Raw genomic sequence first — 22,499 nt, forward strand, 5'->3', positions numbered from 1 at the left:
TGCTTCCGCGCATATGCAAAAATCGCTGAGCGTCCTCCCAAAGAATTTTCATGCAAGATTTTCCTTGCTGTGCATGCGCAGAAGCCAAATCTCACATGGGGGCATGTCGGGGGCGCACAGCTGCACATGCATCCCGGAATTCCGCACAGGGACAAAGCGCCTGAGCGCACCCCCTGCAGTTGCAGTGTCCCGGGGTCATGTGATCCCCTTTTACAACCTTCTGACAAGCAAACATCAACGAGGGAAAGCCAGAGTCACTCTATAACTGTGTTGCTAACTTAACAACTGCAGTGATTTGTTTAAAAATTGGGAAACAAGATCGGTCGTAAAACGGGGCAAAACTCACTTACCAACTGTCTGGCTCGACGATGGAAATTGGAGACTGAATTGCGGTTGTAAATCGAGGATTACCAGTATTTTACAACGATATGCATTTTGCCAATATTTTACCTAAGTAGTAAATGTCTTTTTTTTCCCCCTTTTGTGACTTCTATAAAATTGCTGAGCCATTCGGCTAATGGGTTTGAACAGTCCAAAGTCTAATTTGAAAGTCGGAGGAGTTAATATATTATTATTCTAAAGCTATGCCAGGTTTATCCCAGCTGGGCACAGAAATGCACACCGCCCTTGGTTTCTGTGGAAGAATATTGAACGTGTTTGCTCTCCATTCTTAGTTGTTTGGTTGTTTCATACAAATAGGCAAGAACCGTGATTTAGAAACATAGAAACATAGAAGACTGACGGCAGAAAAAGACCTCATGGTCCATCTAGTCTGCCCTTATACTATTTCCTGTATTTTATCTTAGGATGGATATATGTTTATCCCAGGCATGTTTAAATTCAGTTACTGTGGATTTACCAACCACGTCTGATGGAAGTTTGTTCCAAGGATCTACTACTCTTTCAGTAAAATAATATTTTCTCATGTTGCCTTTGATCTTTCCCCCAACTAACTTCAGATTGTGTCCCCTTGTTCTTGTGTTCACTTTCCTATTAAAAACACTTCCCTCCTGGACCTTATTTAACCCTTTAACAAATTTAAATGTTTCGATCAGTGTTCCCTCTAATTTTTTGGGGGGAGGGCGGAAAAGTATAGTGTCTGAGCGGCAGTCCCTTCGGGACTGGGCGGCACAGAAATAATAAATAAATAAATAAACAAACAAACAAATAAAAAACCCACCCTGTTTTGCCTCAGAGAATTTCAAAATAAAATACTGTACTGTGTGTCTATAACAGTGAGCTCATAATAGGGCAACTCTATCAATATCAAAATGCCACTTAAATAGTTGAGCTAGTTTCAAACTAGATTTTGATTTTCTTTCTCTCTTCCTTACTCCCATCCTTTTTCTTTCTCTTTTCCTTCCTCTCTTTTTTCTATCTGTTTCTCTCTCTTCCTCTCTTCCTCTCTCTCTCCTTCCCTCTCACTCTTTCCCTCTCGGCTTCTGGGCAGGTTTGAAAAACTCTGAGTTGATGATGATTTTTAAGTGAGCGATTGCTCACTGCTCAGCTTAGAGGGAACTATGGTTTCGATCATGTCCCCTCTTTTCCTTCTGTCCTCCAGATTCTACAGATTGAGTTCATTAAGTCTTTCCTGATACGTTTTATGCTTAAGACCTTCCACCATTCTTGTAGCCCGTCTTTGGACCCGTTCAATTTTGTCAATATCTTTTTGTAGGTGAGGTCTGCAGAACTGAACACAGTACTCCAAATGTGGTCTCACCATTTATTTATTATTTGGATTTGATGCAAAACCTATGGCACGTGAGGCATTACCCCATGTCAGTTCCAGCGTGCATGTGCATGTGCCAGGTGATTTTCAGCCATTTCACTCTCCATAAGCTTCCCGGAATCCCCGAAGTGCAAAAAGCTGCCCAATGGGCAAACCGGAGGTTCGGGAAAACGGACTTCCGGTTTCCCTGTTGTGCTGCTTTTGGCACTTTGGAGGCTTCAGGAAACTTCCTGGAAGGCTCCAGAGTGCAAAAAAACAGTACAACTGGCAAATCAAAGTCCATTTTTCTGAACTTCCGATTTGCCCGTTTGGCTGTTTTTTCTCCATCCCAGGCTTCAGTGAGGCACAGGGACGGGGAGAGGGATTGTGTGCATGTGTAGGGGCAGTGTGGGGGGGGCGGCTCATGCAGGGGGAAGGGAATGGGTATGGGCACGTACACGTGCGCTAGCACACACACACATACAGTGTTCCCTCGCTTTTCGCGGGGGATGCGTTCCAAGACCGCCCGCAAAAGTCGAATTTCCACGAAGTAGAGTTGCGGAAGTAAATACACTATTTTTGGCTATGAACAGTATCACAAGCCTTCCCTTAACACTTTAAACCCCTGAATTGCAATTTTCCATTCCCTTAACAACCATTCAGATTATTACTCACCATGTTTATTTATTAAAGTTTATTTAAAAAAATATTTATTAAAGGCAGACAAAAGTTTGGTGATCACATATGACGTTATCGGGTGGGAAAAACCGTGGCATAGGGGAAAAACCCGTGAAGTATTTTTTAATTAATATTTTTGAAAAACCATGGTATAGACTTTTCGCGAAGTTCGAACCCGCGAAAATCGAGGGAACACTGTATACCCTTTTGGCACGCGAACCAAAAAATGGTTCGCCATCACTGGGCCAGAAGAAGTAGCTAGCTGTCTATCTGTGTGATATTTTGATAGATACACCAGCGGTGGGTTGTTATCGGCACAGTACGGTTCTACGAACTGGTAGTGGCAGTGGGAGGCTCTGCGCCTCTCTGCCCCGGATGCTTCTGCACATGCGCAGAACATGCGCCCAAACTGGTAGCGATGGGATTTGGTACCCATCCCTGGATATAACTTGCATTCAGGGAAGGTCTGCCGTCTTCGGCACTACTGGTGTGCCCTCCGAAGCCATCATGGGGGCGTGAGAGATTTCGCTTCTGTGCATGAACATCAAATGAAATATTGTGTGAGGATGAACACGCGTGAGAGATTTAAGTGATTATCGCTGATATTATTCCTTCCACGCATGTGCGGAAGCAAAAAATCGGTGAAATTTCACTCGCGCAAGCGTCTTCACACAAGATTTCACTTGCTGTGCATGCGCAGAAGTGAAATCTCATGCAGGATCATATGTGCATGCGTCGGGAACACATAGCTGCACACACATCCCCAAAATCGCTACCGAAATGGAGCACCTTGCATCGTCACTGCTTGTATTTCATTCTTGCATGTTTTTGCTTTGTTACTCTTTCTACCGTAGCAAATTAACAGAGGCTGCTCTGTGTAGTGTGTCGCCCCCGAAAGAGACGACAATCTTAGAAATTTTCAATATAAACAGGTTTCTCCCTAGAGTTTCCCCTCTCTCGAAATGAACTGTTTTGTGTGTAATCAAAAAACCGAAACCCCATCATATACCCTGATGCACTAAAACAGGGCAGTGTCTTATTTAGTGTTTACTGTCATCACGGGAGGCGATTCCAGATGGCAATCCCCCATCAAACGCGTCAGACAGAATTCATGGGGTGGGTCGCCTTTACAGTGAAGTGCCGCTCGTCTTCAACGCTACCGGTTCGCCCTCCAGGGCCATCGCAGGGGCATGCGCATCAGGTGGGCGTACGTGCATCCATTCGCATGAGATTTGGCTTCTGCGCATGTGCAGAGTGAGATTTTGGCAATTTTCGCTGAGAGTTTTGCTTGCGCGCATACGCAGAAGCAGAAAATAAAAGCCGAAATCTTGCACGCTCTTGCATCCCCTCGCAAGATTTTGCTTCTAGCGCATGCGCAAAATCAAAATCTCACAGGGGGGCTTGCGCGCCCGCAGCAGAAGCAAAGCTGCGCACACAGCTCAATTTTCGCTACTAGTGCACCATCCTTACCTGTACTGGTAGCAACCCGATACTGTGTGTATGCCATTTTTGCAAAAAACGGGCCCATTTTTTGCAAAAGTAGGGTGCAGGGGCGGGACTCTGGGATGCCAAAAATGGTTGTATTCGGTGTTTAAGACGCACCGACATTTCCATCCGTATGGTAAATGTGCATTTAGGAAAACCACCAAATCACATTTAGAGAAATCAGAAGAAAGGGAAAGATGAGGAAGAAGAAAGTAGGGAAAGAGAAAAAAGAGAGCAGGATCTCCCACTTGCAAATGTTTTTCCCCCTTTGCTGAGCTTGGGAAAGGCGTGGGGGAGGAGACACAACAGGTTGTGCAGCTGTTGCTAGGTGAGGGCACACAACTCAATAGCAGTGGGAAGCTGCGCTTGTTGTCTCGTAGCAATAAGAGTAATCGAGCTGAGAAGTAACGTAAATAAAAATAGGGTGCGATTTTGAGGTCAATGGAGCAGAGATTTCCCTCCTCCCTCTTTTTATTTATATTTTTATTTGTAATATTAAGACGCACTCGTAATTCTGTTCACGTTTTCTCTTGCTAAAAAGAGCACCTTAATTTTTGATTTACGAGTTTGAGAATTGGGAAGAGTACTTTGTAGCAGTTAAAGATGTATAACCGAGTCTACGGAGAGGGGCGGCATACAAATCAAATAAAAACAAACAAACAAATAAATAAACAAACAAACAAAAAACAACAACCAAACCTGTAAGATTATCTAGGTCCCCAGCAGTCGGGTTTCAGGCCCGGTTACAGCACGGAAACTGCTTTGGTCGCGTTGATGGATGATCTCTGGCGGGCCCGGGACAGGGGTTTATCCTCTGTCCTGGTGCTCCTTGACCTCTCAGCGGCTTTCGATACCATCGACCATGGTATCCTTCTGCACCGGCTGGAGGGGTTGGGAGTGGGAGGCACTGTTCTTTAGTGGTTCTCCTCCTACCTCTCTGGCCGGTCGCAGTCGGTGTTAGTGGGGGGACAGAGGTCGACTCCTAGGTCTCTCCCTTGTGGGGTGCCTCAGGGGTCGGTGCTCTCCCCCCTGCTATTTAACATCTACATGAAACCGCTGGGCGAGATCATCCAAGGACATGGGGTGAGGTATCATCAATATGCGGATGATACCCAGCTTTACATCTCCACCCCATGCCCAGTCAACGAAGCGGTGGAAGTAATGTGCCGGTGCCTGGAGGCTGTTGGGGCCTGGATGGGTGTCAACAGACTCAAACTCAACCCGGATAAGACGGAGTGGCTGTGGGTTTTGCCTCCCAAGGACAACTCCATCTGTCCGTCCATTACCCTGGGGGGGGGGAATTATTGACCCCCTCAGAGAGAGTCCGCAACTTGGGCGTCCTCCTCGATCCACAGCTCACATTAGAACAACATCTCTCAGCTGTGGCGAGGGGGGCGTTTGCCCAGGTTCGCCTGGTGCACCAGTTGCGGCCCTATCTGGACCGGGACTCATTGCTCACAGTCACTCATGCCCTCATCACCTCGAGGTTCGACTACTGTACTGCTCTCTACATGGGGCTACCTTTGAAAACTGTTCGGAAACTTCAGATCGTGCAAAATGCAGCTGCGAGAGCAGTCATGGGCTTACCTAGGTATGCCCATGTTTCTCCATCACTCCGCAGTCTGCATTGGCTGCCGATCAGTTTCCGGTCACAATTCAAAGTGTTGGTTATGACCTTTAAAGCCCTTCATGGCATCGGACCAGAATATCTCCGAGACCGCCTCCTGCCGCACGAATCCCAGCGACCAATTAGGTCCCACAGAGTGGGCCTTCTCCGGGTCCCGTCAACTAAGCAATGTCGGTTGGCGGGCCCCAGGGGAAGAGCCTTCTCTGTGGCGGCACCGGCCCTCTGGAACCAACTCCCCCCGGAGATTAGAACTGCCCCTACTCTTCCTGCCTTCCGTAAACTTCTTAAAACCCACCTTTGCCGTCAGGCATGGGGGAATTGAAACATCTCCCCCTGGGCACGTTTAATTTATATATGGTATGCTTGTGTGTGTGTCTGTTAGTATATGGGTTTTTTTTTTAAATCTTTAAAATTTTAAATTGTTTGATTACTTATGATTTGTTTCTACATGTTGTGAGCCGCCCCGAGTCTTCGGAGAGGGGCGGCATACAAATCCAAGTAATAAATAAATAAATAAATAAATAAGATAGAATCAAATATAACTGTGACGACTGTCAGCAAGACTGGGAATTACTTCTTTATAGCTTTTAGTTGTTGTTGTTCTTTTTCCTCTTGGTCTCTTTTTCCGTCCTGCCCCCGCCCTTCCTTCTCTATTTGCTGATCCTTTTTTATTACTCTGTTTTCAGTTTTCCTTCCATCTGGATTGCCGTTGCCTTGCAAAAGACTTCTTTGGTTAAAATTAATGAGAAGGGACGGGGAGGGAGAGAGAGGTAAAGGAAGAGAAAAAGGAGGGAGAGGGAGAGAGAAAGGAAGACAGAGAGGGAGGCAGGGAGGGGAGAGAGATATGGAAATGGGAGAAAGGGGGAGAGAGAGAAATGGAAAGGGGGAGAGAAAGGGAGGAGGAAAGAGGGAGGGAGGGGAGAGAGAATTCTGGGAGTTAAAGTCCACAAGTCTTAAAGTTGCCAAGTTTGCAGACCTCTGACATAATGCAATGCAAGTACAGTATGTCCAGCAGTGGGGAGATAAGACCACCTACGCAAAGATACGGGGGGGGAGGACAAGAAGGCCTGGAGGAACATTGTCCATATGGTCACGATGGGTCTGACACAACTTTGTGACTAACAACAACAACCACACAGTCAGATAAAAGACTTTATAATCTGTGACTGGAGCAAGAAATGCGGAAAAGACCCTCTCTAGTTTCCCAGGAGGTAAACGCGTGGGGGAGACAAGGATATAGGTCAGTGATGGCAAACCTTTTTTTCCTCGGGCGCTGAAAGAGCATGCATGTATGTTATCGCACATGCACGAGTGCCCACACCCATAATTCAATGCCTGGGAAGGGCGAAAACAGTTTGCCATGCCACCGGGAGGCCCTCTGGTGGCCGGAAACGGTCTGTTTCCCAACTTCTGGTGGGCCCAGTAGGCTCGTGTTTCGCCCTCCCCGGGCTCCAAAGGCTTCCCTGAGCCTCTGTGCAAGCCAAAAATCAGCTGGCTGGCACATTCATGCACATTAGTGCTGATCTAGGGTAATAGCTTGCGTGCCAGCAGATATTGCTTCCTGTGCCCCCTGTGGCTCTCGTGCCATGGGCTCACCATCACTAATATAGGTAGTCCTCAACTTACGACTACAGTGGAATCCAAAATTCCTGTTGTTAAGTGAGACATTTGTTCAGTAAGTTGTGCCCATTTTATAATCTTTCTTGCCTCCGCTGTTAAGGGAATCACTGCAGTTGATAAATTAGTAACCTGGTCATTAATTGAACCGTGCTTCCCCGTTGCTGGTCAGAAGGTCGCAGAAGGAGATCACAAGGCCTTGGGACATGGTCACCATCTGTAGTGGGTTCTAAACCCCGTTGCTACCGGTTTGCTCTACCGGATGGGTGCATGGAGTCTCCCACCGACGCCACTACTGGTTTGCAGAACCGGGCTGAATCAAGAACAACCCATCCCTGGTCACCATCGTAACTCTGAACCGGTGGCCCTGTATCTGAATTTTGATCATGTCATGAAGGATGCATCAAAAATTGTAATGATATAACGATTCCTCATCTCTGGCGATACCAGTGCGCTCCTGGAGACCAGTGTGAGTGCGCCTGGCAGGTGGGCACCCAGGTCAGTGTGAGATTCGGCTTCTGCGCATGTGCTAAAAGTGAAATCTTTTGTGCGTGCTAGATTTTGCCAATTTTTGGTGATTTCTTTGCTTCCGCACATGTGCAAAATCTCATGCGCATGAGCATCCACGCATGAGATTTCGCTTCCGGCGTATGTGCACATGTCAGTGACACAGAGATGCATGTACATCTCCATTTCCGCTACCACATTATAGTGTTGCCCGTACCGGTGCAGCCCACTACTAATTGTGTCTTTCAGGGCCCATGTAACTTGTGAATGGTCACTAAATGAACTATTGTAAGACGAGGACTACCCATAGTTGCAGATTTGCAAGATAGATGTCACCTCACTCGGGAGACTCACTCGAAGATGGCCAGATGGGCTCATTTTATTTTACTGTAAAAGTTGTGCTGTTGCAAATCGTCTTGCAAATCTGAAAATACAATTCTCCCGCCGTTACCTTTGCAGCTTGAGCACTTTAAGGGCAGGGTCCCTTTTAAGCTTTGGCGGTGGACTATGCCTTCCTCTTAACTGGCTGTTTCTAGGTATTGTTCTTACCTAGGCTTCTTGATAAGTCATAAAACACAAACGTCGTCCCAAACAACGGCCCTCTTTATTTCAATGGCTGTGAATTATGTTCATTCACAGCTGTAATAAGTCCCAAACAGTTTTAATTAGTCCAACAGAAGTCTGCCACAGTCTTTCGGAAGAAGGCTGATAAGCACCAACCTTTATCTCTCTTGATACACTGCCAAAGACATAATTGGCAAGGAGCTTTGCAAGGGGAAACAGAACATGGAGTCAAAAGGGAGCTGTTGAATTATGCCATCCAGAATTGAATCAAGTTGCTTCCTGCAATGAGTACATCCAATTGCTCTTCTTTTACGTTCTATGGGAGGAGCCAATCATGTCCAAGACTACTCCCGAGTAGCCCTTTTATTTCGTAACTGTTCTTGCCTTCTCGCAGCTCTACGCATGTGCACATTGGGATCAGATTCCCTCTACCTCGCTCATGTCACCCTCTGGAGGCTCTGGGTTCAGCACAGAACTACCAGATGGCCCGTTTTGTCTGGCCGGATCAATTATTAGAAAGCAAACCCGATTGGACACAATTCAAAGTGCTGGTAATGACCTACAAAGCCCTACATGGCATCAGGCCAAATTACCTGTGGGACCATCTTCTACCACATGAATCCCAGCAATCGGTTAGGTACCAGAGAGTCAGCCTTCTCCAGGCTCCATCAACTAGACAATGTCGCTTGGAGAAGCCTAGGGGAAGAGCCTTCTCTGTGGGGGGCCCGGCCCTCTGGAATCAGCTCCTCCCAGAGATTTGCACTGCCCCCACCCTCCTCGCCTTCCGCAAGAATCTTAAGACTCATTTATGCTGCCAGGCATGGGGCGATTAGACCTTAGCTCCTGGCCAACGAAAGATTGTATGGTTGTCATACGAATGGTTGTGATTGATTTTAATATAATCAGGGATTTTAGATAGTGTATGTAATTTTAATTAACTGGATTTAACTTACTGTAACATATTGTTTTTTATATGCTGTAAGCCGCCCCGAGCCTTGGAGAGTGCGCATCCAAGCAAGATTTTGCTTCTGCATATGCACAGGATGCAAAATCTTGTGAGAGGTTGTGTGTGTAAGATTTCGGCAATTTTATTTTTGCTTCCGTGCATGCACAGAAGCAAAAAAAATCGCTGGAATCTCTCTTGCGCGCGTGACCCCTTGTGACATTTTGCTTCTTGCGCATGCGCAGAAGCAAAATCTCACTCAGATATGCGTGCATGCGTGCGTGCATGCCGGATAGGCAAAGCTACACGTGCAGTTCAACTTTCGTTACCAGTGTGGCGTCTTTATCTGCATTGGTAGCAACCCACTACTGATGTTCTCCCTTCCGCTCCCAAGTTTGGTTTCCTTCTGGACTTTCTAGAATAATGTCTCTGGACCTCAGCAACGTTGGGTGGACTCCTAATTCCTCAACCAGCTCCTACCCCTCTTAAACTTGCCATGGTTGGATCTATGCCCTTCCGAACAATCTTCTGGTTGAGTCATGAGTTTTATCCTCTGCAAAATCAAGGTGTCTTTAAATGGGGGAACTTTAAAACATGCGGACTTCAACTCCCAGAACTCCCAGAATATTAGAATAAGTAGACAAGGCTTCAAGATCCAGATCTAGAAGTAACACTCTATCACAGGGCGTGCCCAACTGGGGAATTCTGGGAGTTGAAATCCACAAGTCTTAAAGTTGCCAAGTTCTAGACTAGAGCAAGGGAACTAGGAAATAACAGTTCAGAAATCACACAAAGTTGTGGCTGGGTGTGACCATACTAAAAAAAAAACAAGGCCAAATCTTTGCAGTTCCTGGAGGTTGTGCTTCATGTGAGGAATGGGAAAGCATGTCTCCTAAGCTTTGAAACGTCTTTTCTTTTTTTACCTTACTAGTTTTATACAAGGGTCGCCCCGAAAGCAATGCACCACATTCCCCCCCCCTCAGGCTACAGTAATGGTACAAATGTGAAACTTTAGATATACATTACAGTAGTACCTCTAGATACGAGTTTAATTCATTCCAGAAGGGAGCTTGTATGTCGAACAACTCGTATCTGGAACAAATGGCTTTAGACTTTGTTTTTCACCTCCGAGATAACCAGAAGCAAGGATTCTTGCGCCACCTAGTGGACGCTCGGCTCGTATCCCGAATTTGAGCTTGGGTCTGAAATAGAAATTTCTCCCCCTCGTGGCTCGTAACTTGGAATACTTGCATGTGGAGCAGCTCGTATCTAGAGGTACTACTGTATTTGAATTGTCAGGAGTACGTGTGTAAATTTTGCGTTTCTTCAGACAGATAGTGTAGCTGCAGCAGTGTTTCAAAATGGCGTTTGTAAGTGATGTACGTGACAAGCAGCATATCGTCATTGAATTTCTCACTGCAGAGAAAGAAACTATTGGGAACATTCACCAACGTTTGTGTACAGTTTATGGAGAGTCTGCAGTCAACAGAAGTACGGTTAGTCGCTGGGCACAGAGGGTGAGGCTATTAGAAGAACAGAAGAACAGAGGGTGAAGCCATTAGAACAAGGAGTGGTACCGACAGGGCATACACACCCTTCTGTCTCATTGGAGGAAGGCCATAGAACGGAATGGAGATTACATGGAAAAACAGGGAGTGTAGAAGAAACATAACTCTTCGTTATGTGTAAGTTTCATTGTGTTCAATAAATAGTTGTTGAAGAAAAAAGTGTGGTGCATTACTTCCTGGGCGACCTTTGTATTTAAAACGCCTTTGGGCAAACACGGTGGCTGGTTCCAATTGTAACTTACCTGTTTGGCATTTTTGTTTTTATTTTAACTTACAAGCAGGCAGTGTTCGAGGAAGAGGAAGGGGTGCAGCCAGTAACCGAGTGCCTGGCCCGAGAGGATCGTACCTGGGGGGTTATTCTGCAGGCCGCGGCATCTACAGCAGATACCATGAAGGGAAAGGAAAACAACAAGAAAAAGGCTACGAGATGGTCTCCAATCTGGAGTTGCCTGCCGTCAGCCCCGTAGCAATTAAACCTGGAACAGGTCAGTAGATAGATAACCTTTATTCTCACTTTTTACTGTGGGATACACGAATCCCAGCGACCGGTTAGGTCCCACAGAGTTGGCCTTCTCCGAGTCCCGTCGACTAAACAATGTCGTTTGGCAGGACCCAGGAGAAGAGCCTTCTCTGTGGCGGCCCCGACCCTTTGGAACCAGCTCCCCCCTCCCCGGAGATTAGAACTGCCCCCACCCTCCTTGCCTTTCGTAAAGCTCTTAAGATCCATCTCTGCCGTCAGGCATGGGGGAACTGAGACATCTCCCCCGGGCCTATACAGTTTATACATGGTATGTTTGTGTGTATGTTTGTGTATGTATGTTTGTGTGTATGCTTTTAATAATGGGGTTTTTAACATTTTTAAAATTATTAGATTTGTTCTTACATTGTTCTTGTTATTGTTGTGAGCCGCCCCGAGTCTACGGAGAGGGGCGGCATACAAATCTAATAAATAATAATAATAATAATAATAATAATACAGTGATGGGCTGCTGCTCTAGTTGCTTTATTATATTCCTCTTTAGCAATCCCTAGCAAAAATAACTCTGGGATATATTCTACTAGGCCGCCTATTATTTCCTAGCATTTTTGGACTTGAATTGATTTAGTATGGTTACAGATTTCAAATTGGGGGGGGAAAAGCTTCGAAAAAAGCTATATTCAGAGTATAAGATGCACCTGAATTTTCAGCCTCTTTTAGGGAGGAAAACGGTGTGTTTTATACTCTGAGAAATACGGTACTGCCCCCAGAATGATCCCCTGTCTAGTCAACGAATGATTCCACGTGCAGTCAACGAAGCAGTAAAAGTGATGTGCCGGTGCCTGGAGGCTCTTGGGGTCAACCCTGATAAGATGGAGTGTCTGTGGGTTTTGCCTCCCAAGGACAATTCCATCTGTCCGTCCATTACCCCGGGCGGGGGGAATTATTGACCCCCTAGGAGAAGGTCCGCAACTTGGGCATCTTCCTCGATCCACAGCTGACATTAGAGAAACATCTTTCAGCTGTGGCGAGGGGGGCGTTTGCCCAGGTTTGCCTGGTGCGGCCCTATCTGGACCAGGAGTCACTGCTCACAGTCACTCATGCCCTCATCACCTCGAGGTTCGACTACTGTAACGCTCTCTACATGGGGCTACCTTTGAAAAGTGTTCGGAAACTTCAGATCATGCAGAATGCAGCTGCGAGAGCAATCATGGGCTTCCCTAAATATGCCCATGTTACACCAACACTCCACAGTCTGCATTGGCTGCCGATCAGTTTCCGGTCACAATTCAAAGTGTTGGTTATGACCTATAAAGCCCTTCATGGCATCGGACCAGAATATCTCTGGGACCGCCTTTTGCCGCACAAATCCCAGCGACCAGTTAGGTCCCACAGAGTTGGCCTTCTCCGGGTCCCGTCGACTAAACAATATCGTTTGGGTGGACCCAGGGGAAGAGCCTTCTCTGTGGTGGCCCCGACCCTCTGGAACCAGCTCCCCACGGAGATTAGAATTGCCCCCACCCTCCTTACCTTTTGTAAACTTCTTCAAACCCATCTCTACCGTCAGGCATGTGGGAATTGAGACATCTCCCCCGGGCCTGTACAGTTTATGCATGGTATGTTTGTGTGTATGTTTTGCTTTTTAATAAGGGTTTTTTAGTGATTTTTAATTATTAGATTTGTTATACATTGTTTTATTGTTGTTCTGAGCCGCCCCGAGTCTGCGGAGAGGGGCGGCATACAAATCTAATAAATAATAATAATAATAATAATAATAATTCCCGCGTGGCATCGAATACAAAAGGATCTTGATCTGCTCATGAAGGCTTGATTCCAGTGCAAGAGACCATCCAAGCTACATTCCTGCTACAGACTAAAAGCTGAAATGTTAATGCCCAGCGCAGCCTGACCTCTTTGATCTGTTGCAGTGGGAATCCCAACCATTGGAACCCAGTATTCCATGTTCCAAGCCGCACAGGCCCCCAAGGTGATCGACGATGGGAAGATCCATGCAATGGAACACCTCATCGGTCCTATCAGCGTCCAGCAGGACCCAGCAAGTGTAGTGGCAGCAGGTGCCGTTATACCTGCAGTTTCCACCCCGCCTCCTTTCCAGGTATGTGTGTGTTTTTCCAGGACTTTTTGATGTAGAAACATCAGGAGAGGCGGGTCTCCTATTTTCCGCCGCTACTGGAACGATGCATGTGCAGCTCCTCATTGCCGGCGTGCGCGCCCCAGCGAGATTTCTCGCGAGAAGATGCGTGTGCGAGAAAGATTTCACCAATTTTTATTTTGCTCCCGTTCATGTACAGCAGTGGTCCCCAAACTACGGCCCGGGGGCCGGATGCGGCCCGCTGAGGCAATTTATCCGGCCCACGGCAGCCCACGAGATTTTATCAATAGATATAATAAGCTCCCGAATCTCCTGTCAACTCACCGCGGTCTGCTGCTGAGCGAGGAGGTGGTACAGAGGCAAAGGGCGGGGAGGATAGGAGGGTGATAGAGAGAGAGGGAGAGAGAGAAAGAGGGAGAGATACAAAGAGGGAGAGGGAAAGAGAATGAGTGAGAGAAAGAAAGAGAGAGAAAGAGAGAGAGGGAGGGACAGAGAAAGAAAGAGAAAGAGGGAGAGAGAGAGGAAGAGAGAAAAGGGGGATCGATGGAAAGAGAGAGAGAGAGAGAAAAGAGAAAAATGAGAAAATGATGGAGAGAAAACGAGGGAGAGGAAAATGAAACAAATGAGAGAGAAGGAAGAAAAGAGAGAGGAAAGAGAGAAATGGAGAGGAGGGAGGGAAGGAAGGAAGGAGAAATGGAGGGAGTTTGTTGATTTAAGTTTAAATTTACTTGTTAATAAAGAAGTATAAATTACTTTATTACTTAATTATTTAATTACTTCTTTATTTTAAATATTGTATTTGTTCCCATTTTGTTTTTTACTTTAAATAAGATTTGTGCAGTGTGCATAGGGATTTGTTCATAGGTTTTTTTTATAGTCCGGCCCTCCAACAGTCTGAGGGACAGTAAACTGGCCCCCTGTGTAAAAAGTTTGGGGACCCCTGATGTACAGAATAGCGATGGCCTCCTACGGGTACGGTCAGGTATGCAGAACCAGTAGAAAAAATTTGAATTTGTTTCTTTTTTTCCCCCTTCTGGGCTCTGGGTATGTTTTTCCTATCGCAGTAAATGAGGTTGAAGGTGTATAATTTTGGAAGAGCTGTGCGCGCGCGTGTATGTGTGTGTACATACACAAACAGTTTGTATAGTAAATAATGTATATTTTTGCTTGCCTGTGTGTAATATCTTTGTACACATGTGGCATATATAGGGTGTCCCAAAAATGTATTCACATTTTAAATAATTATAAACTTAGTGTTTATTTTATTATTTCAAAAATGTAAAAATATTATTTAAAATTAGTTAAAATGCAGGGGGGGGCAATAAAATGATACTTGTAAATATTTTTACATTTTTGAAATAATAAAATTATAATAAATACCAAGTTTACAATTATTTAAAATATGTATACATTTTTTGGGGAAACCTTGTATACATAGAATTAAATAGTATATTTTGAATGTTCAGGAATAGTAAATAGACAGGGAAATTGTATCTCTTTGAGGCAAGGAGAGGCCAAGCACCCTAACCTTAACCCTTGACGTGAGTGATGTCAAATTGGCCACATTTAAGTCAGTCACAGGACCTTTAAGCCCCCCTAGTCACATGATCATCAAGCCACTCCCACCTGGTCACATGGCCAGCAAGCCACACCCACTCGAGGAGGTAGCCGGGTTGGCGGTGGAGTTCCCCGGACTCATTGTCCTGGGGGACTTCAACCTGCTGTCACTCGGCGAAACCTCTGGGCTGGCACAGGAGTTCATGGCCACCATGACAGCCATGGACCTGACTCAAGTAGTACAGGGTCCGACTCACGAGGGAGGGCACGCACCTGACGTGGTATTCCTTTCCGAGCAATTGAGCAATGGTCCGAGACTAAGGGGCTTAGAAGCGTTGCCTTTGTCACGGTCAGACCATTTTCTGCTACGGCTTGACTTCCTGGCTCCAATCCTTCCCCGCAGGGAGGCGGAACCAATGAAGATGTTCCGCCCCAGACGCCTGATGGACCCTGAGGGCTTTCAGACGGCGCTTGGGGTTATTCCAGAGACACTCGTCCACATTCGGCGGAGTCCCTTGCTGAGGCCTGGAACAGGGCTGCGGCAGGGGCTCTTGACCGGATTGCGCCTTTGCGACCTCTCCGCGGCGCTAGACCCCGTAGAGCCCCATGGTTCAACGAGGAGCTCCGGGAGTTGAAACGCCAAAAGAGACGTCTAGAGAAGCGATGGAGGAAGAGTAGGTCCGAATCTGATCGAACACTTGTAAGAGCTTTTATTAAGACTTACAAAGTGGCGCTCAAGGCGGCAAGATGCGCGTACCATGCCACCTTGATTGCATCAGCGGAATCCCGCCCGGCTGCTCTGTTTAGGGTGACCCGCTCCGTTCTTAATCAGGGGGGAGTTGGGGAGCCCTTGCAGAGTAGTGCCGAGGAGTTTAACACGTTTTTCGCTGATAAAGTCGCTCAGATCCGGGCCGACCTCGACTCCAATTGTAAAACAGAGTCGACTGACAACGAGTCAGTCGAGGTGACTGGGGCACGTACTTGTCCACCTGTCTGGGAAGAGTTTGATCTGGTGACACCTGATGAAGTGGACAAGGCCATCGGAGCTGTGAGTTCTGCCACCTGTTTACTGGATCCGTGTCCCTCCTGGTTGGTCTCGGCCAGCAGGGAGGTGACACGGAGCTGGGCCCAGGAGATTACCAACGCTTCCTTGGGGAGGGGAGTCTTTCCAACACTCTATAAAGAAGCGCTCGTGCGCCCCCTCCTCAAGAAACCCTCCCTGGACCCAGCCGTACTTAATAACTATCATCCAGTCTCCAACCTTCCCTTTATGGGGAAGGTTGTCGAGAAGGTGGTGGCACTCCAGCTCCAGCGGTCCTTGGAAGAAGCCGATTATCTAGGTCCCCGACAGTCAGGTTTCAGGCCCGGTTACAGCACGGAAACCGCTTTGGTCGCGTTGATGGATGACCTCTGGCGGGCCCGGGACAGGGGTTTATCCTCTGTCCTGGTGCTCCTCGATCTCTCAGCGGCTTTCGATACCATCGACCATGGTATCCTTCTGCACCGGTTGGAGGGGTTGGGAGTGGGAGGCACTGTCCTCCAGTGGTTCTCCTCCTACCTCTCTGACCGATCGCAGTCGGTGTTAGTGGGGGGTCAGAGGTCGGCTCCGAGGTCTCTCCCTTGTGGGGTGCCTCAGGGGTCGGTCCTCTCCCCCTTGCTATTTAACATCTACATGAAACCGCTGGGTGAGATCATCCAAGGACATCATCAATATGCCGATGATACCCAGCTTTACATCTCCACCCCATGCCCAGTCAACGAAGTGGTGGAAGTGATGTGCCGGTGCCTGGAGGCTGTTGGGGCCTGGATGGGTGTCAACAGACTCAAGATCAACCCGGATAAGACGGAGTGGCTGTGGGTTCTGCCTCCCAAGGACAATCCCATCTGTCCGTCCGTCACCCTGGGGGGGGAATTATTGACCCCCTCAGAGAGGGTCCGCAACTTGGGCGTCCTCCTCGACCCACAGCTTACATTAGAAAACCATCTCTCAGCTGTGGCGAGGGGGGCGTTTGCCCAGGTTCGCCTGGTGCACCAGTTGCGGCCCTATCTGGACCGGGACTCATTGCTCACAGTCACTCATGCCCTCATCACCTCGAGGTTCGACTACTGTAATGCTCTCTACATGGGGCTACCTTTGAAAAGTGTTCGGAAACTGCAGATCGTGCAGAATGCAGCTGCGAGAGCAGTCATGGGCTTACCTAGGTATGCCCATGTCTCACCATCACTCCGCAGTCTGCATTGGCTGCCGATCAATTTCCGGTCACAATTCAAAGTGTTGGTTATGACCTTTAAAGCCCTTCCTGGCATCGGACCAGAATATCTCCGAGACCGCCTTCTGCCGCACGAATCCCAGCGACCGATTAGGTCCCACAGAGTGGGCCTTCTCCGGGTCCCGTCAACTAAACAATGCCGGTTGGCGGGTCCCAGGGGAAGAGCCTTCTCTGTGGCGGCACCGGCTCTCTGGAACCAACTCCCCCCGGAGATTAGAACTGCCCCTACTCTTCCTGCCTTCCGAAAACTCCTTAAGACCCACCTTTGCCGTCAGGCATGGGGAAACTAAACATCTCCCCTGGGCACGTTAATTTATACATGGTATGCTTGTGAGTGTGTTTGCTATTACATGGGGTTTTTCTTAAATCGTTAAATATTTTAATTAATTGCATTGTTGTGACTGTTTTACTTGTTGTGAGCCGCCCCGAGTCTTCGGAGAGGGGCGGCATACAAGTCCAACTTATAAATAAATAAATAAATAAATAAAATAAGCCACGGGATTCTACAGGATTGGGCAGCATAGAAGTCAAATAAATTAAATTAAATTAATTAAAAGTGTGTTTTTAATGCTTTTCCAAAGCGAGGAGATTGGGGGCGGTACAAATCTCTTGGGGGTGTGGTTGGTTCCAGAAGACTGGGGCCACAACAGAGAAGGCTCTTCCTCGTAGTCCCACCAGCCGGCATTGTCTGGCCAACAGGACCTGGAGAAGGCCAACTCAATCGGTCGCTGGGAGATACGAGGTAGAAGACAGTCCCGTAAATAATCTGGTCCTTTACAGATCGTGGTGGGATTAACTCTTGAATGCTCTCTCCGACAGGGCCGTCCAATAACTCCCGTATATGCCATGGCGCCTAGTATGCAGAGAATTCCAGCCACGGGGATCTACGGCGCGGGCTATGTTCCATTCGCGGCTCCGGCGACTGCCACCACGATTGCCACACTACAGAAGAATGCGGCCGCCGCTGCCGCCACAGCTTATGGGGGATACGCGGGGTACTTCCCGCAAGTATTTCCAGCCGCTACCTTTCAAATCCCTATCCATGATGTCTATCAAACCTACTGAGGCTTGCTGGCCGGGTGGGGGGGGGGATACGGCAGGCCGAAACTGAAGGAACAATTTACTATTTATGAAGAAAACCTACTATAGAATTTCATGCTTGGATGTCAGTAAAACTGAGGATCGAAACCTGGAAGCGAAGTTTCTCACCGGCACAACATCATGTTTCCAATCTTTTATATGGATGAAGTTTTTATTAACTTTGTAGGCCTTTTATTTTGTTTTGTTTTTTGAAAGAAAGAAAGAGAGAAAAAAAATGTAATGCGAATTCCTCTATTTCTAACATGGCTGGTTTTTGAAGGCTGTGCTTCCTAACAGGTTTATAGTCTTTTGTAGATTCTTTCTTTAGACGTTTTATTTTCGCTGCATTTGCGCTATGAAGGTGTTTGTTTGTTTGTTTAGTTAAGTCCTGCACTCCAGAATGGTCTCTTTTGTAGGGCCTTGAATAATATATCGAGTAAATATTAAAAAATAAAAAATAAGTGCACCTAAATAGGTAGGGGGGAAAAAGTTTAAAAAACAATATATTTTGAAGACTATATATTCGATATTTAAACCATAATGCAACAGACTTTTTAAAAAGAGATAGATAGATAGATAGATAGATAGATAGATAGATAGATAGATAGATAGATAGATAGATAGACTTACAAATATGTGTTTTATTTAAGAAGTGAAACTGGAAAGTGCAATTTGAAAATTATTGAGACCTCTACATTATCAGATTTCTGTGTAATCTAGAGCCACAAGTGTCCTTGTAGAGACCTCACATTAAATACCAGATCCTGTTAAAATGACACTTAAAGTTAAGGATCATTTTTATTTTGCATTCTCTAGAGAGTCTTGTTCAATTTTATTTTATTTTATTTTTCATTTTCTCTCTCAGTGAAAATTGGTGTCTTAGGGGGAAAAAATATCATTTTTACTTCATTTATTTCAAAGGTTGATATATATACTCCTGGGATGGAAGGAAAAAATACCCCACAATATGTGAACTTTTAGAGGGCTTTGCTTCTCGCAATCTAAGCAACCTAGCTGTAGCCTTCGTTCTCTCTTTTTTTCCCCAGCATGGAAATTTGAAATAGTGGATATTTCGTTTTGTCCTATCCTGAAGCTCAGGGATTATTCAAGCATAGAATCATGGTTTATTTAGCCATTCCCTTTCATGAGGATATTGGTTGAAGTTTTTTTTTTTTTTTTAAAAAGGTCCTGGAATTTTTCATCTATGTGAAAAGATGAATGCCCCAGCCAGCATTCTCTATCTCTTCTGATTCTTTAACTTATTTCCTAGCTTAAAAACTGATGTAAGAATGAAAGGGCTCTCTGAAAAATAGAATATTATCGCCGGTTCCTAAATGTGTATTTATTCCAAAGTCTGCATTTCCAGATCGAATAGGCCTTAAAAGGAGATGCAAGAGTAGCTTCTAAACTGGTCGTCCCAAAGATGCTTTTTAAAGGGCAATTGGACTTTCTTTGTTTTAGAATAACAGAGTTGGAAGGGACCTTGGAGGTCTTCTAGTCCAACCCCCTGCTTAGACAGGAAGCCCTACACTACTTCAGACAAACGGTTATCTAATCTCTTCTTTAAAACTTCCAATGTTAGAGCATTCGCAACTTCTGGAGGCAAGTTGTTCCACAGATTAATTGTTCTAATTGTCAGGAAATTTCTCCTTAGCTCGAAGTTGCTTCTCTCCTTATTTAGTTTCCACCTATTGCTTCTTGTTCTGCCCTCAGCCTTTGGAGAATAGTTTGACTCCCTCTTCTTTGTGGCAGCCCCTGAGATATCGGAAGACTGCTGTCATGTCTCCCTTGGTCCTTCTTTTCATTAAAATAGACATATCCAGTCCCTGCAACTGTTCTTCATATGTTTTAGCCTCTAGTCCTCTAATCGTCTTTGTTGCTCTTCTCTGCACTCTTTCTAGAGTCTCAACATCCTTTTTGCATCGTGGTGACCAAAACTGAATGCAATATTCCAAGTGTGGCCTTACCAAGACCTTATAAAGTGGTAGTAACACTTCACATGATCTTGATACTATCCCTCTGCTTAGGCAGCCTAGACCATTCTAACCAAACTGTAGTTTTGAGCAAGCTAGGGTCAGTCTTAGGGGGGTCCGATAAAGTAACGGTAGTTTGTTTAACTCAGTTTTGCTTGATTCTGCTTCCAACGTTTTCCAAATAGCCTGCAGGTTTTTCCGTAGGTATTTTGGGTATCTGTAGGTATTTTGGGGATGGGTCAAAAAAAAAATCCAGATGAGCGAAGCCCCCATTTTTACACTACCTTGTAATGTGGTGTGATCCCTTTCGTGTTCCCTAAAGTAGTGATGGTGAACCTTTTTTGCTCGCGTGCCAAAAGTGTGTGTGTGTGTGTGTGTGGTAGTACACACACACATGCCCATACCCACTCCCTGCCCCTCCACGTATGTGCACCCCCATATGCTGCCCCATGCACATGCGCACAATCCCCCCACTGTCCCATTCATGTGCACAGGCCTCACTGAAGCCTGCGACGGTGAAAACACCCCGCCCAACGGGAAAAACGGAAGTTTGGAAAAACGGACTTCCGGTTTGCCCGTTGTGCTGTTTTTCACACTCTGGAAGCTTCAGGGAAGCTTCCTGAAGCCCCAGAGTGTGAAAAACAGCCCAATGAGCAAACCAGAAGTCCGTTTTTCTGAACTTCCGTTTTTCCTGTTGGGTGGTTTTTCGCACTCCAGGGCTTCAGGAAGCTTCCCTGATGCTTTCGGAAGGCAAAAATGGTCTTCCCCAGTGCCGAAAATCAGCTGGCTAGCACATACATGTGCTAGGGCTAACATAGGGCAATGCCTCATGTGCCCTCCAAAATGGTTTCATGTGCCACCTGTGGCACGCATACCCTAGGTTTGCCATCATGGCACTAAAGACTTTTTTTGTAATGTGAGGGGTGGTTACAATCATGCCCCAACAGTTGAGGAATTAAGAGGCCTGTGGAAGGAGGATCTACTGGATTTTCAGCAGAACTATCTTCCCGACTCAAAACCTTGTTGCAATCAGGAGGCTTGGGTTGAAAGCAAGTGTGTAAACGCAGTTCGTTGTGTGCGCAGCCGTTGAAGCAAAACCTTCTGGAATCCCAACTCAGGTGTGTGGACAGTGTATTATGGGCAACCCTTGAGTTACGACCATAACAGACCCTGCCTGTTAACGTGAGTCATGTGACCGACCTCATTTTGCAAGTTTTTTATTATTATTATTTTTTGCACGGTTGTTAAGCAAACTCTGCAATTGTTAAAGCGGATCCGCGGTTCACTGCAGGCCACCATTTTGCCAAAAACTGGTTTGGGGGGGAAACTGACATAGACTGACATGCAGTCATGTGACCAAGGGATGCCCAAAATGGCTGTAAAAGGTGTGGTCAGGTGACCCCGGGAGGGCGTGGCCCAGTAATGGGTTGCAGGAGGTACGGCTGCAATCGGGGTTCTGGTAGCGGAAATTGAGATGAGCACGCATCTCCGTGCCCCCGAAGAGTGCCCCATATGTGCCTGCATGAGATTTGGCTTCTGCGAATGCACAGCAAGCAAAATCTCTCACGAGGACGCCCTCGCGCATGAGGTTTCACTGATTTTCGGCAATTTTTGGGCTTCTGCGCATGTGCAGAAGCAAAAAATGCCCAAAAATCGGCGTAATCTCACCTGCGATAACATCCTTCCATGAGATTTTGCTTGCTACACATGTGCAGAAACCAAATCTTGCGCTGACGGTTGCTCACATGCCTACCAGACGTATGCGCACCCACAACGATCCCGGAGAGCATACCGATAGCATCCTGTAAGTGGAACCCCCATCTGGTGTGGCCATTGGAAGTTCGAACTCGGGTGGTAACTACACACACACAAAGAGGTTCATAGTGACCCTGGAACGAATTTTGGATACGGTTTGTGACTGCTATTTCCATGGACAAATTACGGACGATCTTTCGCCAGCAAATCGTGAAGGCTGCTAACCCAGAATATTAACATTTTCCAGACGTGTCTTCACACAATCAATTAAAAAACAAACAAACCTGTAAAATATATTATGAAAGTGACCAACGGCTGTGGTTTACTTTAAAAAAAAGATAACCTTGAAAATATCACCTGTGGCTTGAACCATAGCTTTACCTCAAAAGGACTATTTGCTGGTAATGATTTTTGTATTTTCCCCCAAAGAATTAATGTGCCTTAGACTGGGATTTTAAGTCTCTCAGTTCAAATATTGCACCTTTTCTGAACACCACAAGTGCCTTCTTTCACACACACACAAACACACACCACCACTCTCTCAAGGCCAAGAAAAAAACCAAGGTGTCAGATTTT

The 22,499-nt window shown here is 46.3% G+C and overlaps 1 protein-coding gene across 17 annotated transcripts in view; it reads left to right on the top strand.

The window, feature by feature from the left end:
* RBM47 (RNA binding motif protein 47) overlaps positions 1-20,198 on the top strand; it is a 107,722-nt gene extending 87,524 nt beyond the window's left edge. For 11 of the 17 annotated variants that reach the window (XM_070757059.1, XM_070757058.1, XM_070757052.1 and 8 more), the window contains 3 exons: positions 10,976-11,182; positions 13,104-13,291; positions 17,935-20,035. In XM_070757059.1, coding sequence (XP_070613160.1) covers positions 10,976-11,182; positions 13,104-13,291; positions 17,935-18,180 — 641 coding nt within the window. In that variant the 3' untranslated portion in view covers positions 18,181-20,035. Of the gene's footprint in view, positions 1-10,975; positions 11,183-13,103; positions 13,292-17,934 lie in introns of all 17 variants that reach the window. The other 6 variants (XM_070757064.1, XM_070757068.1, XM_070757067.1 and 3 more) reach the window with 1 other exon arrangement.
* Positions 20,199-22,499: the final 2,301 nt, after the last annotated feature.

The sequence above is a fragment of the Erythrolamprus reginae genome, chromosome 7 (assembly GCF_031021105.1).
Source record: "Erythrolamprus reginae isolate rEryReg1 chromosome 7, rEryReg1.hap1, whole genome shotgun sequence".
Taxonomy (NCBI): Eukaryota; Metazoa; Chordata; class Lepidosauria; order Squamata; family Dipsadidae; genus Erythrolamprus; species Erythrolamprus reginae.